Consider the following 16,631-nt stretch of genomic DNA (forward strand, 5'->3'; position numbering starts at 1 on the left):
GTTGAACTTTTTCTATCTGTAATTATATCGAAATGGCTAAGGTCTTACCCGAATTGTTAACCATATTGAAAAAGGTTGACAAGTTAATTATGGCTCTATGTTGACTTTAATGTGGGAATGGGGGGTCACAAATTATAATACCCACTGGCATGTTGATACCGGGAACGCGTCAATCCAAAAGGACTCGTGGGTGGTGCCCAATATGACTCGGCCTTTCCCACGACTCACCTAATCATCGTTCGTACTATTATTATTTTATTAAAGGAGAGAGACTACATGAACGGGACTCAATCTTGGATCGAAATTAATGCCCCAATTAAGATATGGCAATAGGAGAAAGGTGAATATCTTCCATCTCACACAACATGTATTGCATAATACTATATTATATACATACACACATGCATGGATGAGTATGCTAGTTGCATTTGTCTTTTTCCCTATTGGTGCTTTCTTTTCCTTAATTTTCTTTTTATTGGGTACTAAATCACTTTGAAATATATATCTGGATAATCATGGATTTTTGGCATCATATGAGATTATCTTTCTCATGAATCTTGGCAGCTAATGAGTGATGAATTCTTGGTGTGTAATTAATTAATTAAGGAGACAAGATATCTGCCTAATGAAAATTATATTCGTGTGCAGATCAAGTTCAATGGACTGGTAAGTATGTCAACTTTGAATCACTCAAACACAATTCTATCCCTTGAAGATTTGATTAAAATTTTCAAAATTAATTCAATTAAATAGATGCTGGCATTAATCTAATGATACGTTAAACATTTAGTTATCTACAAATTGGGGTAATCCTAATAATTAAGAACTCAAACATTTAAGTTCTATTAGTCAAATATGGTTTAAAAGTTGACCTTATAAGGATGAAGCTAAGAGATGCATGTCTTAAACTAAAGATAAATCTATGAATACACACATAAAATATTAATGATTGAGCAGTGACCAAAATGACTAAATCATCTCTAATCTATTCCGTTGACTATTATTATCTACAAATTTTAGATTTAAAATATTGTAACTATAAAAACAACCCACAATTCTCTCTAATAATTAATGTATTAAAAAAAAAAAAAAACAAAGAAGAGAAAAAGAAACGTTAAAAATATGACATTAATTCTCATCACATGTGTTCGCCCTTAAGAAGTTTAAAGCTTAGCTTCAATGAATTTAGTTTTATTCAACTGAAACTTAAACTTGTCAGCTTTCATATATATATGGTACATACATGACGATGGCGAGCAAGGAAAGTTCCTACTGCTTAACTTTTATTTATTTGTACAGTATCAGAAAGAGAAATGACAAAAATGAATAATTTCTGCGGTTAAATGCATTAGCATCTGATTGGGACAAATCATTAACCCATCTAATGAATTAATGGTTTTAATTAGTTGTATTGTCCAATGTTCACTAGTAATTCATGGTAGGTTCCAACAACTATTCACTTAACTGATGAGCCACGCATGACTTTCAGAAAGTCGATTTTATTTTGGTTGATTAATTTAAATTCAGATTTGTAATTCATATGATATAGTTAACCGCTTCATTCAAAAATTATATACTAGTTAAAAGGTTGGAGTTATAATAATGACATAGGTGAACACAAGGGATTTGGGATAAGCATAATGCAAGAAGCTTTGGTAGGATTAAACTGTCATGTAGGGCTTGGCTTAATGGGTATTATGCATTGAATTTGAAGTGGGTTTGGAATTCTGCACCATACTCATTGCCAAAATGACAGTTACCACTCCATAGTACAATTATGCACAAATGTAATCAAAACACTTATCTTACAGCTCACCTTATAGTCTTACTTACATGCCTTTTTTTTTTTTTTTTTTTTAAAAAAAATTCTTAATTTAATTAGGAGTTTGGAGTCCTCATAGTTAATTGAGGAGGTAGGATTAAGGGGTAATTAAAGAATTAATTAATAAGAAGGGGGGTGATGTGATGAATTTTTAGTTGGAAAAAGGAGTGTCACCAAAGAGCCTATGTGCCTAGTGCTTCTAATCTATGTATGCAGCGTTGAGAATTATGTCTCCCCTCACTTCATTCATTTCAATCAATTTTCTATTTTAGTAATCCCACTGCAAAATTAAATCAACACCTATTCCTTTTTTTTTTTTTTAAATTATTCTTTCTAAGTGATCTGTTTACATCAATGGTCGGTGAGTGAAACAACAATTTATATTTTCTTTTTCTTTTTTTTCTCAATTTTTTAATTAGTAACATAATATAACTAATTAACCATGATTATATATATATATATTGAAAACACATAATTAATTTCTTAAAATCAATAAGGTGCAAAAGAAATTAATTTTACATTTAATTTATTCTCAAAATCTAGTTTAAGAAGAAAAAGTGTCCAAAATTTTATAAAAACCTTAATATAAAAATTTAACACATCCTTGTAAAAAAATATATATATATATATTTGAGATGAAATAAATCTTATCTATTTTTGTAAAATAAATATATAAAAAATTTTACATGAAGAGAATTATGATATGTGAAACAAGTTGATGCATACACAAAGAAAGTTGAAAAAGCACCCATGATTGGTGTGACTTTATTCAACTTGCCTTTGTGGTCTATATTGCAGGGATGTAGGGTGATTCTTCAAAGTATTTTATTCTCTAATGGATGATCTCATATCTGTTAGAACTGAACTATCAATGAATGAAACACAACATAAACCCATTTTTGAATTAGTTAGCTTCATATTACTTTCAAATTGAATGTACCACCACTGTATGATTAGATTTCTTCTGTTTCAATATTTTATTTGCTAATATTAACGTCTATGCTCAATTTCATAATTTTGTCATTGAAACTATTTGTATTTAGGCCATACATATATTAACTCTTCTTATGCAAAAATACAAAAATCATTATTTACTAAATATGAAAATTAATTTTATTTTATTTTATTTTTTTTTATCAAAAGTAAAATGTACTAAATTGAGAACAAGACCTGAAATACACCACATATCCAACATCACAAGCCCCCAAAGAAAAATGGAGCAAGATCCAGGGAGCCTCTAATGCTGCACCACCGTCAGGCTGAAACAAGAGCCAAACCAATATTCGACCACAAAAAATAAGTAGAGAAAAAAAGCTTACATCATTCAATGGCAAAAACATATTGCACATACTTTTTCTTTCTTTTATATAAATATATATAAAATTATAAACGAATAATAGAATACAAAATTTTCAAAATTCACCTCACCCGGCCCCCATATTAAGGATAAGTGCATTATATATACTATTTATTGATTATTCACATTATTTAACCATTATAATCAAAATTAAATTAAATAAATTAACAATTATTTGACATAATTTTAACAAATTATGTGAATATTTTAATTAGATTTAGAAAAAAAATATCAATATTTAATTTCATAAAAATATATAGGAGATAATAATAAAATAATTCACCCAATTATATATACGTATTTCATGTGAAATAATCTAAAAATTTACAAAGTAATAAAATGATAAATATGTTTATGCATATATTTTTAAAAAGTGTAACTATTAATTAGTTTTTTAAATAATAATAATGCTTTAATTTTTATTAACTTATATATCTGATAGTGGGTGTTTATTATTATTATTGCTTATAATTTAATTTAACCTTTTTATAATTAAATGAAATTTACTAATTTAGAAGTAAATATTGATAAATTTTATTTTACCTTATGAAAAATAAATTTATGATGGAGATTTCCATAATCGTATCATGACAAAATTTTGAGGACAAGACGGGGGGAGGGCATACCGCATAAGCAGACAACTGCAACTAGTGGGCCCAAATTTCCATTATGTAGAGTGTACTGCTTTAATTTTTATTAATTATAACTAAGTAAATGGTAAATACACACAAAAAGAAAAAGCTTTGGTGAAATAATTGATAGAGAAAATTGTGTAATTAAAATTTTAATGTCGGTAGAAAATAATTTATTAGCTTTAATAATGATTATATGGACACTTACTCGCTACAAAAGTATTTGATTGAGCATTTTAATCATTTCTGTCAAGAAAAACCATCCGGACCTTAATTTCTTTTATATATGTATACCATCTTCTCTTCTGTATACGTATATTTTCTTTTCATATCATTATTTAATACTATGTATTAAAACTCAAACTTCAGTTTTTTTATTTTTTATTTTTTGGCTACTACAAGGACAGTTCAACAAAGAAATTAATATAGTTAGGTGGTGTGGGGCCAGGTTACAGGGAGAAGGTTAACATCTAGGGAATTGAAATGGACACACCACACTGTAATCATGAAAAATTTGTAAGATAAATTCCTTCCATGTTTACATTTTACAGCTACTCATTCCCTTCAAGTCATTGTAGATATGTAAATTATTATTATTATTATTTTTTTCTTATACAAAAGAAAGAAAGAAGCTATCATTATCTACGAATAATTACTGTTTTACTAAATTAATATTATAAACCCAATGCTCTGATTGAATTACTGGTTTATGTCAGTTATTTAATTGAATTAAGAATCAATGTGATCAAACTTCTTTTGAAATGCATGCACAAAGAAATCAATTCAATTAATCTATTCATCTACAGGACGTTTCTTTTGTCATCCACTTGCAGAAAGCCCAATTGGGCAAGAGTGACTATATATTCCCTTCACAAACATATTTGAGGGTATCATTGTCTCTTTCTCCTTCCCTTTCACTGAATCCATCTATACATCTCTCTCACACCATTCAATTGCTGCGCAAATAACATTGCATGCTTGAATATCTTTCTCTCAATATTATCGTATATATTAAAATTTTGTTTATACCATTTGACGAACACAATTTCTCTATTAAGAGAATGAGTTTCATATAAGATGGATCGAAAAATAAAATTAACAAAAAAAGTTATTCTTCAAGAACTTTAAGACATTAGGTCAAAAGTAGGAATAAATTTTAAAATTTTTTTTGTTTAGTAAATTAGGCTGATGTTTCTTGATAATAGAAGGGGGATAGATATTATTATCAATACTATAGACAGGAGTTATAAAAATTGATGGTTTCAGAGCAATTAGAATGGAGAGACTTAGGGCTGGAACTAAGAGAATTGGGCTCGCAAAGTGGGGTAGGAAAGATGGAACCGAGAGTGAGACGAATGACAGAGGAGGTGGGTCAAGATTGAGGAGACCATAGATGATGGAGGTAAGGGAGACAATGTGGTGAATAATAAGCGTGGAGCAGGCGTGTTGAGTGATGTCCTCAATGTTGTTTAGCAAAGTGGTAGATACGCATCCTATGAGAAGAGATATTAAAATTTGAAGAGTAAAGGGGCAACATGGAAGAAAGAAAGAGAAAAGAAAACTTCAGTTTCATGAGGGGTTGGGGTTGGGCCCAGCCCAATATTCCCCTAATTGCTAATTAAATTAATGGCTCTTTGTGATCAATCATAACTTTTTTCCATATAATTTTAAATGTGTACTTTTTTAAATATCAATTTATTATATATATATTTTTTCTAGTGAACTAAATTTTAGTGGAATTAATTTAATTTCACATTATTACATAATTTGTAGAATAAAAATGCTACGGTTATTAAGTCCCAGAATAAGATTTCCGGTTGCCATAATAGGTAATACCATCAAAACAACTCCCCACCCAATTTAAATCCTTCCAATCAAAACAACCCATTTTAAGAATTTCAATTTCTTTGCTCTCCATATATCCAACTGTTGCAGATAAAGCTACCCATCGGTGACCAAGTCAAGTCATTTGCATCAAACTCCGTTGACTGGCGACTTCAGTCAAAATCCGTCTAATTTCTAATAGTATTATAACACTGCAGTGTCCAGTTGGTTAGTTCCATAGGCTCAAGGCCCAAATCAGTTTCCCTAACTATTGTTTCAAAAAAGAAAAGGGCCATCCTAAGGAAGAAAAGCCCAATCCAAGAGTCTGGTCTCGGTTCACTAGTAAACAGTAATGTCCCATCCGACTGGAAGAAAAGCCGATGCCTCCAGGTCCATCCTTACACGAATACATAAATTTCAAAGCCCTGCTATTTATTTAGAGAATTACAATAAGAGTTGCCCAGACCTAAAGCAACACTTTCTGACTTGAGGATTCAACCAAACACATCAATGTACATTAATTTTTATTGCCATTTGCAAACCCAAAACGTGCTTACTCTGTCCTTACAACAAAAAAGAAGAGGTATGTACTTGGCTACTAACCCCTTGTAACTACGCAAATCAACATCTTGATTAATACATCTTCAATAGAAGCAAAATTAAAAGAATCAAACACAGAAACACAAGCCAAGAAGAAATATTCTCTCTTTTAACTGATAATAAGATTATTGGATCGGATGGCGTTCTTTGTTCTCAACAGAATCCTTAGCTGAGCTTTTTGACACTCCAGCTTTGTTCCCCAATGCCTACTTTTGGATCCGATTGCTCGAACCACTCGAGGGAATTCCACGAACCCTTTTATCCCTCTCTTTATATGTGGATTCTCAACTGTCACGGATGAAACACTGCTAACATTATCATTACATGATGATTTTTCACTGAGAACTGCCCTTGTTAAATCTGCTCCACAGTTATAGTAACAGGACTTCTCCCCCACCATCAGTCTGCTAAACTTTCTAGGTAAATTAATAGCAGTTGCCTCATCTTCTTGTTCCTTCTTCAATGTTGGATTCTCATCAGGTTCTGATGTTTTACTTCCCTCCAATTCTAAGAGCTTTTCTTCAAAGAGAACCTTTGCCTCCGCCAGCTTCATTTGAACCCTTTCTTCTCTTAACACCTCAGCCACTCTTAGCATCTTTCTTTCCTCCTCAATTTCCTTTTTTATGCGATCAATCTCTGCTTTATCCGATGAAATTTCTCTAGCAAGTTGTTCACATACTCTCCCAAGAGCCTCTCTTCCCCTTCTCTCCTCAGCCAGTTCTTTAGCCAATATTTTGTTCATAGTCTCCCCTTTCTTTCGTGCCTTTCTTTCATGTTCGAGCTCAGCCTTCAATTCAATGATCTGGGCGCGAGCGATGTCCAGTTCAGTCTCCATGATAGGCCTGAAAAAGGTCAGATCCCAGAAGGAGGCAGCGATCTTACGAGCAGAGGGAGGATGAAAATGCTTTTTACTTTGATAATGCTTGTGGTGTCGATGCTGATGATGATGGTGAGAATTATAAAAAGGATTCTCGTACAATTTCCAGGTTGGGCAAGTGGTGGTGGTGATGGGGTATTCAGGAATGGATTCATTGGTGGAATTTTCTACGCTACCGATCATCATCACCTTCACGTCCTCCATATCTTCTCGTATTGATTTATTTGCAAATGAGCTTTTCTTTTCTCTTTTCTGCGTTGCTTCTCTTGCTTTCTATCTTCCTTTGCTTTTTGTAATGGGGATTTGCACTGTCAAGAAAGCAATATGGGGGTAGGCCCTTAATAAAACTTTGCTTTCTTTTGATGTGAATTGCAAAAGGGAAAGATGAGTCACATGCTCCTCTTCTTAATTATAACTACCTACACAAGAGCTGCTCTTGCCTCTCAATCATGTCTTGATGAGTCTCCATCTCGCTCCACAATGTTACTCATGGAAACAACAGTTGTAATTTCTCCCCCCAATTATAGTTGAAGGGAAATCATTTCGTCCTAAAGTTACTATATATCTCAAGCTGTATCACAGAAGAACTCACTTTCTCTAAATGTTTAGTCTAATGAATGAGTTGGGTCCACCATTCCCACAAAGCTCCATGTATTTTCTGAGAATGGGGACACAGAGCTGGAAAATTTACACTTTGTGGAGCTGGAAAAGTTGGGTTATCTGATCAGGTTTTGGAACCCACACATATTCGTGTCAAGTTCAAGAACTAATCCCTCCCTAAACTACGTTATGGAGTAGTAAATTTGGTAAGACAAGAATGCCAAGAACAGTGACCCATCTACTAATACCAGAGACCCACATGTATAATTGGGGGGCTAGCAAGCAAGCAAGCAAGCATCTTTTAATTAATGCATCCCAGAAGCAACAAACTAGTCATTCTCTTCATAGAAAACCAAATGAAATGCTGTTTCTTTCAAATTCAAAGGAGGAAATATATGTGTCTCATAGAAATTGCTTTGTTAGGCATAATTGATGAGATGAGACCCCATCCATTTTAATCATTTTTGTTATCCTAGACCTTAGAAAATTAATCAAAAAGGACACAATAGATTAACAAGGGTCCCTGTAATTATCAATTGGTTCCACATGGATGTCTTCCATTATGTTCTCTCCACTCAGCCTCTGGTTGAAGTTGCAAAATCAATCTCCCAATCACATTAAACTCTCAGCTCAAAGGAAAAGACTTTTATTGAAACCGTTTGTCCAATGTCATTAACTAGTTCTCCAATTTACTTTTAGGGGTAAAAATTGTTTTTTATCAACTGTCTCTTCAAACTTTGGCAAGATGTTCCTTGTTATTCATAGATTATTTTGTGTTGTTTGACCAAAAGAGGCTTCCACTCTGAGTTTTATTAGGCTTTATTATGGAAAAGAGACATGTGCTTACACATGCAAAACTGAAGCATCCTAGATTTGTCATTCGAGAACGCAATTATGGACTTTTAGTCGCATTTTTTTATAATTAATAAGCTTTGTCTTGTACATATATTTATTCTCATCATAACTTGATGTTTGTCTGAGTCTTGTAATTATGTATATTCTGCATTTTTATTCAGATATTGATCCAATGAGATACAGCGCTGATGTGTAAACTGCTACTCTTTGGAGATTCAAACTTCTCTTGAGTGCGTTAATTAATAGATCAATTTTTAACATATACCTCTCTACACAACATGATGTATAGTTAAAGCCGATTTGAATTTACCTTGAGTTTAACAAACTTAAGTTAATGATTAGTGGTATATTTTTTTTATGGAGAACCTCTAATAATATCTAATTTAGTATAATAAAATGAGAGAATTTAAAAAAAAGTTAAAATTTAAAATCAATTATGATTAAATAAGTTAAACTATTATCTCATAATATATAATTCTCCTTTTTAACCCATACTAAACGGAACAGCTTCAGATTACACAGATGAGCCGTTTATAATAGAGAAAAACGAATGTAATTACACATGCAATACTCCCTTTATTTAAATGGATTGTAACAAAGCTAATATGTTCTATTAAGCCTGTTTAATTGGTGTAGTAGGTTAAGCTGTTCAATTTTAATGCACTTAAATTCATTTATAGATAATTATTCATATTTTAATATGATTCAACTTTTTATAAATTTAACTATTGATCAAGCATAAATTACCCACATTTTTATTATCTTTTTTTATTGTTTATTTACACATTTTTTAGTCTAATTTATGGTTTCTATCTTGTTTTTACAGAAAAGGAAAGAATTGGAAAATTGGAGAAAAAGTGAAGAAAATTGACAGAAAAGTGATTGGGTCAGTGATTTGCCCAGTGATCTGCCCAGATCAAGTTGAAGCAGAAACCTGGAGGCAACAGGCAGAAGTAATATGGGCAGTGATTTACCCAGGACACTCGAGGACACTGGCCAAATCACTCGCAGAAGACAGAGAGAACTGACTGGCAGAAACATGATCAGGTCTGTGATTTGCCCAATCCCTTGAAGAAACTGGTCAAATCGCCGGGCAAATCACTTCGACAGCAGAAAATACAGTAGAGCGGAAAATTGTTCAGGAAACCGAATTTCAAGTTTTCAGAAGTCCAAATCCAACTCAATCACTACCAAAACAATTCCAAGAGCCACGAAAGAGTTTCTCACCTAAGGAATTCCAGTTGCAATTAAATTCAACATCAAAAGAGGAGTCACAAGCCAAATTAAAAAGGGAATTCAAAACCCTAGAAGGATGGAACTCTTCAACTATAAAAAGGCAACCTCCAAACCAGCAAAGGCATCTTCGGCGGAGGAATTGAACTCGCCAGAAACTCTCCAGCATCTTCCTTTTTCTTTTCCTTTCATCTTTTTGTGTATTTAGTCCACCATGAGTGGCTAAACTCTTTTCTTTTCTAGTTGAAGTTGAGAATATTCAGATTTGTGATGAATTGGGAGGTTTAATACTCCATTGTTGAACTCTTGTTTATTTCAATATTTATGCAAACTGATCTTTTCCATAATTATTACTTTGCTTTTAGAATCAATAAGGGCCCATTGCTTTTAAATTGCTTAAGTAATATTATTTGAATGATTTAGGTCCGTAATTGCTTAGGTTGTTCAAATACACATTTAATCAAGTTGCATAATCTAAACTTGACCACGCGGTTGGCAAGGATAGAATTGGGTTTTTCTAAGTTTTAATGCAGTCAACAGTTGTTCGATGCTACAATGCCCCAAGGACGTTCCTTGGCAACTTGTTGATTAGTGTTTGATTAGCGAACGTTTCCTAATCAAACTAGAACTAAGGAAGAATTTGAATTGTGAGAAGCGTCTTCCACAACCAAAACTGATTTATTGAAATCAAATAGGAGTCTTTAATAATCAATGATCAATTCTGAACAAACTGAATTAGACTCACACTTCAGCTAGAATCTCTTTCTCATTGAAATTCTCATCTATTTAAATTATTGCTTTTTTTTATATTTAATTTTAATCATCAAATCAAAACCCCCCTCTTTTAATTATTTGTTATTTACTCATCTTGGTTATTATTAGGAAGATCTTTAGTGTCAATTCCCTGTGGTTCGACCCTATTGCCACTATCTACAAGTTTATTGTTGATTGTTTAATAGGTTTATTTTTGACGGCTTCGACAACCGCTTATCAAAAATTGGCGCCGTTGCCGGGGAATTGATCTAACTAACGTATTTTCCCTTTATGACCAGGTCTGGCCGTAAAGACAATCTTCTTTACGACCCAGAGATTGAAAAAACCGCCAAGAGCTTAAGGAAGCAAGCAAATTTGAGGAACCAAGCCTCAAGACCATCTTCATCAACAACACCATCTCACAGACCACCTACTGCCCCTGCTGAAGAAATTTCTGCACCAGCAGAAACTTCCACCACCGCACCTGCTACAGCAGAATTTTTACCAGAAACTGAATTTCTGGTCATGGCAGAAAATCCAGCAATGGCAGCACCACCTGCTGCATATGTAGAAGCTGAAAATCAAGCAAGAAACGTGCCCATCCAAGCACCACAACAAAGGGAAAGAACTCTCGGAGAGTTAGCTGAACCAACAGGAGATCAAGCACCCTTATGCATTGAATATCCCCTATTGACAGCACCATTCGAGCTAAGGACAGGTCTGATTCATCTCCTTCCTAAATTCAGAGGCCTAGAGAATGAAGATCCTCACAAGCATTTGAAGGCATTCCACGTTGTGTGCTCAACCATGAGACCCCAAGGCATTCCAGAAGACGATATCAAGCTTAGAGCCTTCCCTTTTTCCCTTGAAGACTATGCCAAAGAATGGTTATTCTACTTGGCACCAGGATCCATCACATCATGGGCTGATATGGTAAGAGCATTCTTGAGAAAATTCTTTCCAACCTCAAAAGCCATAGGCATCCGTCGAGAAATAAGTGGCATAAAGCAAAAGCACTCTGAAGGCTTGTATGAGTACTGTGAGAGGTTCAAAAAGTTGTGCACAAGCTGCCCTCGGCATGATATTTCTGACCAATCTCTCATTGAGTACTTCTATGGAGGTTTGCTACCCTCAGAGAGAAAATTTATTGACGCAGCCTGTGGAGGAACAATTGAAAAAAAATCACCTCGAGAGATGAGGCACTTAATTTCCTCCATGGCTGCAGCTTCTCAACAATTTGGAGACCAAGAGCTGCCAACAAGGAATGTAAATGAGGTGAGTAATTCCATTTTATCATCCCAACTTTCTGAACTCACCAATGCTGTCCGAAGCCTTGTTGTGAGTCAAACCCAACAAGTCCAGCAGATTCAGCAGCCCAAGACATGTGGAATATGTGCCAACAACCACCCAACTGATCTATGTCCTTCCCTTCAAGAGGAGGACCAGCAAGTCAATGCTGTTGGAGGCTTCAATGGGCAAAGAAGGTATGATCCCTATTCTAATACTTATAATCCAGGTTGGAGGGACCATCCAAATTTCAGTTATGCAAGGGGAAATCAATATCCAAGCTACCAGCAAAGGAATCAAGCTCAAGCTCCACCTCAGAATCCCAATGCATCTCTTGAAGAGATTGTGAAAAATTTGGCAAATACTGTGCAGAATCTTGAGAAACAAATGGGGCAAATGGCTTCATCCTTGAACAAAATTGAATCTCAAGGAAAACTACCTTCCCAAACTGAGATAAATCCAAGGCAAAATGCTAGTGCCATCACATTGAGGAGTGGAAAGGAGTTGTAAGACAATAGGGCTGAAAAATTGCAAAAACAGACCATGGAAGAAATTCTGCCAGAAAGTGATCAGGGCAGTGATTTGCCCAGTTCACTGATAGGAACTGACCCGATCGTTGGGCAAACTAAGCTGTCCAGCAGTGATTTGACCAATTCTCCAGAGAAGGCAGGAAGTGATTTGCCCAAATCAACAGACCAGGCAGAATCAAGTCAAAGGCAGAAACAGCAACCAATGGAGAAATTCAAGGTACCACCTCCCTTCCCAAAGAGATTTGCAAGATCCCAAAAGGAGAAAGAGGAAAAAGAGATATTGGAGACACTTCGCAAAGTGGAAATTAACATTCCCCTACTTGATGCCGTAAAGCAAATTCCAAGGTATGCCAAATTTCTCAAAGAGCTATGCACCAACCGAAGGAAACTTGCTGAACGTGAAAAGGTAAGTGTGGGGGAGTGTGTTTCAGCTGTCATCCAAAGAAAACTACCAGTCAAATGCAAGGATAGAGGAATGTTCGCGGTTTCATGCAAGATAGGCAATGTGGGAATAAAGAAGGCCATGTGTGACCTTGGAGCTTCAATAAATGTCATGCCACTTTCTATTTTTAACTTGTTGAATGCAGGTACACTCAAGGGCACCAGCATTGTGATCCAATTAGCTGACCGGTCCATTGTCTACCCCAAAGGAGTGCTAGAAGATGTGTTGGTGCAAGTGGACCAATTAGTCTTTCCAGCGGATTTTTATGTTATTGACATGGAGGAAGACAAGAGCAACACCACCTCTGATATCTTACTTGGGAGACCATTCTTGAGCACAACAAGAACAAAAATTGATGTGCATGATGGCACATTGACTATGGAGTTTGAAGGGGAAGTTATCAAATTTAATGTTTATGATGTCATGAAATTCCCCAATGATGTTTCTCCTGTTTATGGCCTTGATGTTATTGATAATTTAAGCCAAGAAGTTTTTGATTTTGATCAAGAAAACTTACTTTATGAAGGTCTTTGCAGGAGAGAAGAAGTGGACAGCAACATCACTGAAACAAAGAAAACAGCAGACTGCTGTAAACTGCTGGATGTGGGTAGTTTGCCCAGTGATTTGCCCAGAATACCAGAAAATTTGCTCAAATCACAGACCAAATCAGATAGTATGCAGACAGAAAACCAGCAGACAGAAAATGCACCAGATCTGAAACCCTTGCCTAACCACCTCAAATATGCCTACTTGGGAGCTGAAAATACACTTCCAGTAATCATCTCCAACCAGCTCAGCCAAGAAGAAGAGGAAAAGCTCCTGGATGTGTTGAGGAAGCACAAGAAGGCAATTGGGTGGACATTGGAGGACATAAAGGGTATCTCACCCTCAACGTGCATGCATCGGATACTTATGGAGGATGAGTGCAAACCTGTTCGTGAGGCACAAAGAAGGCTGAATCCACCTATGATGGAGGTTGTAAAGAAGGAGATTGTGAAGCTCCTAGACATTGGGGTAATCTACCCCATTTCTGACAGTAAGTGGGTGAGTCCCATCCATGTGGTACCAAAGAAGACTGGGATTACCATTGTCCCTAATTCTGAAGGAGAGCTAGTACCCACTCGTGTGCAAAATGGGTGGAGAGTTTGCATGGACTACAGGAAGCTCAACACAGCCACAAGGAAGGACCATTTTCCCTTGCCCTTCATGGACCAAATGCTTGAGAGACTTGCTGGAAAAAGCCATTACTGCCTCCTTGATGGATATTCTCGATTTTATCAAATTCCCGTTGCACCAGAAGACCAAGAGAAGACCACTTTCACATGCCCATTTGGCACATTCGCATTTAGGAGGATGCCCTTCGGTCTTTGTAATGCACCAGCCACTTTCCAAAGGTGCATGATGAGCATTTTTTCTGACTATGTGGAGAGGATCATTGAAGTCTTCATGGATGACTTTACGGTGTATGGCAACTCATTCCATGAATGCCTAGCCAACTTGGAGAAGATACTTCAAAGGTGCTTGGAGACAAACTTGGTTCTCAACTATGAGAAGTGTCACTTCATGGTCAGCCATGGCTTAATCTTAGGCCATATTGTTTCAGCAAAAGGGATTGAGGTGGACAAAGCCAAAATTGACACCATAAAAAATCTGCCCTACCCAACCAGCATTAGGGAGATTCGATCATTCCTTGGACATGCTGGTTTTTACAGGAGGTTTATCAAGGATTTTTCTAAAATAACTCAGCCTCTTTGCAGATTGTTACAGCAGGATGTACCCTTCAACTTTGATGACAGCTGCAAATCAGCCTTTGATTTGATCAAATCACTCCTAATTTCTGCCCCAGTCATCCAGCCACCTGATTGGACCCTTCCATTTGAGATCATGTGTGATGCCAGCAACTTTGCTATAGGTGCAGTATTGGGACAGCGCATAGGTAACTCTCCTCATGTCATTCACTATGCCTCACGCACCCTAGATGCTGCACAATGCAATTATTCCACCACGGAAAAAGAGTTGCTGGCTGTTGTGTTTGCATTGGAGAAGTTTAGACCCTACCTACTTGGTACAAAGGTGATTATATACTCAGATCATGCTGCACTAAGGTATTTAATCAAGAAAAAGGAGTCCAAACCTAGGCTGGTGAGATGGATATTGCTGTTACAAGAGTTTGACTTGGAGATCCGTGACAAGAAAGGCAAGGAGAACCTTGTGGCTGATCACCTCAGCAGAATTCTGACCGAGATAGAGACATGCCCCATCAATGAGAACTTCCCTGATGAGCACCTCTTTTCTGTCCAAGAAGAGGAACCATGGTATGCTGATATTGTTAATTTCCTTGCCATAGGTGATTTGCCCACTGATTTGCCCAAACACATAAGAGACAAGTTCAAGAAAGAGGCAAGGTATTATGTGTGGGATGAGCCTTACCTATGGAAGCATTGTGCAGACCAAGTCATAAGGAGATGCATCCCAAACCATGAGATCACATCTGTCCTAACCTTCTGCCACTCTTACAGCTGTGGAGGTCACTTTGGGCCATGCAAGACAGCCTTGAAAGTCCTTGACAGTGGATTATTTTGGCCTAACATATTTAGAGATGCTTATTTATTTTGTAGGTCATGTGCAAGATGCCAACAAACAGGAAACCTTGGCAAAAGAAGTGAAATGCCACAAGCACCCATTATGGTGTGTGAAATCTTTGACATATGGGGCATTGACTTCATGGGACCATTCCCACCTTCCTTTGGCAACACCTACATACTTCTTGCTGTGGATTATGTGTCCAAGTGGATTGAGGCCAAGGCAACAAGGGCTGATGATGCAAAAACAGTATGTGATTTTGTAAAGTCCCACATTTTCTCAAGATTTGGACTGCCCAAGGCCATAATCAGTGACCGAGGCACCCATTTTTGCAACAAGGTAGTAGAAACTCTCCTCAAGAAGCACCATGTCATCCATAGAACCTCTACTGCCTATCACCCTCAAACAAATGGGCTGGCTGAATTGTCAAATAGGGAGATCAAGTCCATCTTGGAGAAAACGGTCTGCCCAAATCGCAAGGACTGGAGTACACGCCTCAATGATGCCTTATGGGCATATAGAACAGCATATAAAACTCCAATTGGGATGTCTCCATATAGGCTGATTTATGGAAAAGCATGCCATCTTCCTGTGGAACTTGAACACAAAGCCTATTGGGCTGTGAAGAGCTGTAATCTCGATGAAAAAGAAGCTGGAGTTAACAGAAAATTACAGATTCAAGAGCTTGAGGAGATTAGGCGTGATGCCTATGAAGCTTCATGGGATTACAAAGCAAAGACTAAAGCCTTCCATGATAAGACTATCTCCAGAAAACACTTCCAGGTTGGTGATAAAGTCTTGCTTTTTGATTCCAGGTTCAAATTATTCCCTGGGAAGCTTCGGTCTAGGTGGATTGGACCATTCTTGGTTGAACATATCTATCCACATGGAGCTGTTGACATTAGGAGCCCACAAACAAGCAAGGTTTTCAAAGTTAATGGGCATCGTTTGAAGAGATTCTATGAAGGTTTTACTGTCCATGTTGTGGAGGAGGTTCCCTTGGATCCCCCTTCCCAAGACTGCTGAGCAAGACACTGAAGTCCAGCCCAAGACAGAAAACAGGGCGCTACTGGGAGGCAGCCCAGAGGCAGTGATTTGCCCACTGCTTGCCCAAATCGCAGGGCAAATCGACTGAATGTACCATAGTCACAAGTGATCGGGGCAGTGATTTACCCAATTGCCCAGATAATTTGATGAAGATCACCGGTCCAATCGCAAAATCAAGCACATCATCAG

General features: G+C 36.4%; 1 protein-coding gene across 1 annotated transcript; it reads right to left on the bottom strand.

Moving 5' to 3' along the window:
* Positions 1–6,128: 6,128 nt before the first annotated feature.
* On the bottom strand, positions 6,129–7,636 carry LOC110608618 (protein BRANCHLESS TRICHOME). The gene has a single exon (XM_021747887.2). It carries the CDS (start codon positions 7,314–7,316, stop codon positions 6,345–6,347), a length of 972 nt encoding a protein of 323 aa, XP_021603579.1. The 5' UTR covers positions 7,317–7,636; the 3' UTR covers positions 6,129–6,344.
* Between the last annotated feature and the right edge of the window lie 8,995 nt (positions 7,637–16,631).

This window comes from Manihot esculenta, chromosome 2 (assembly GCF_001659605.2).
Source record: "Manihot esculenta cultivar AM560-2 chromosome 2, M.esculenta_v8, whole genome shotgun sequence".
Classification (NCBI taxonomy): Eukaryota; Viridiplantae; Streptophyta; class Magnoliopsida; order Malpighiales; family Euphorbiaceae; genus Manihot; species Manihot esculenta.

What these genes read in the sequence shown, in the direction of transcription:
- LOC110608618 (XM_021747887.2), bottom strand. Translation starts at nt 7,316, where the DNA reads ATGGAGGACGTGAAGGTGATGATGATCGGTAGCGTAGAAAATTCCACC.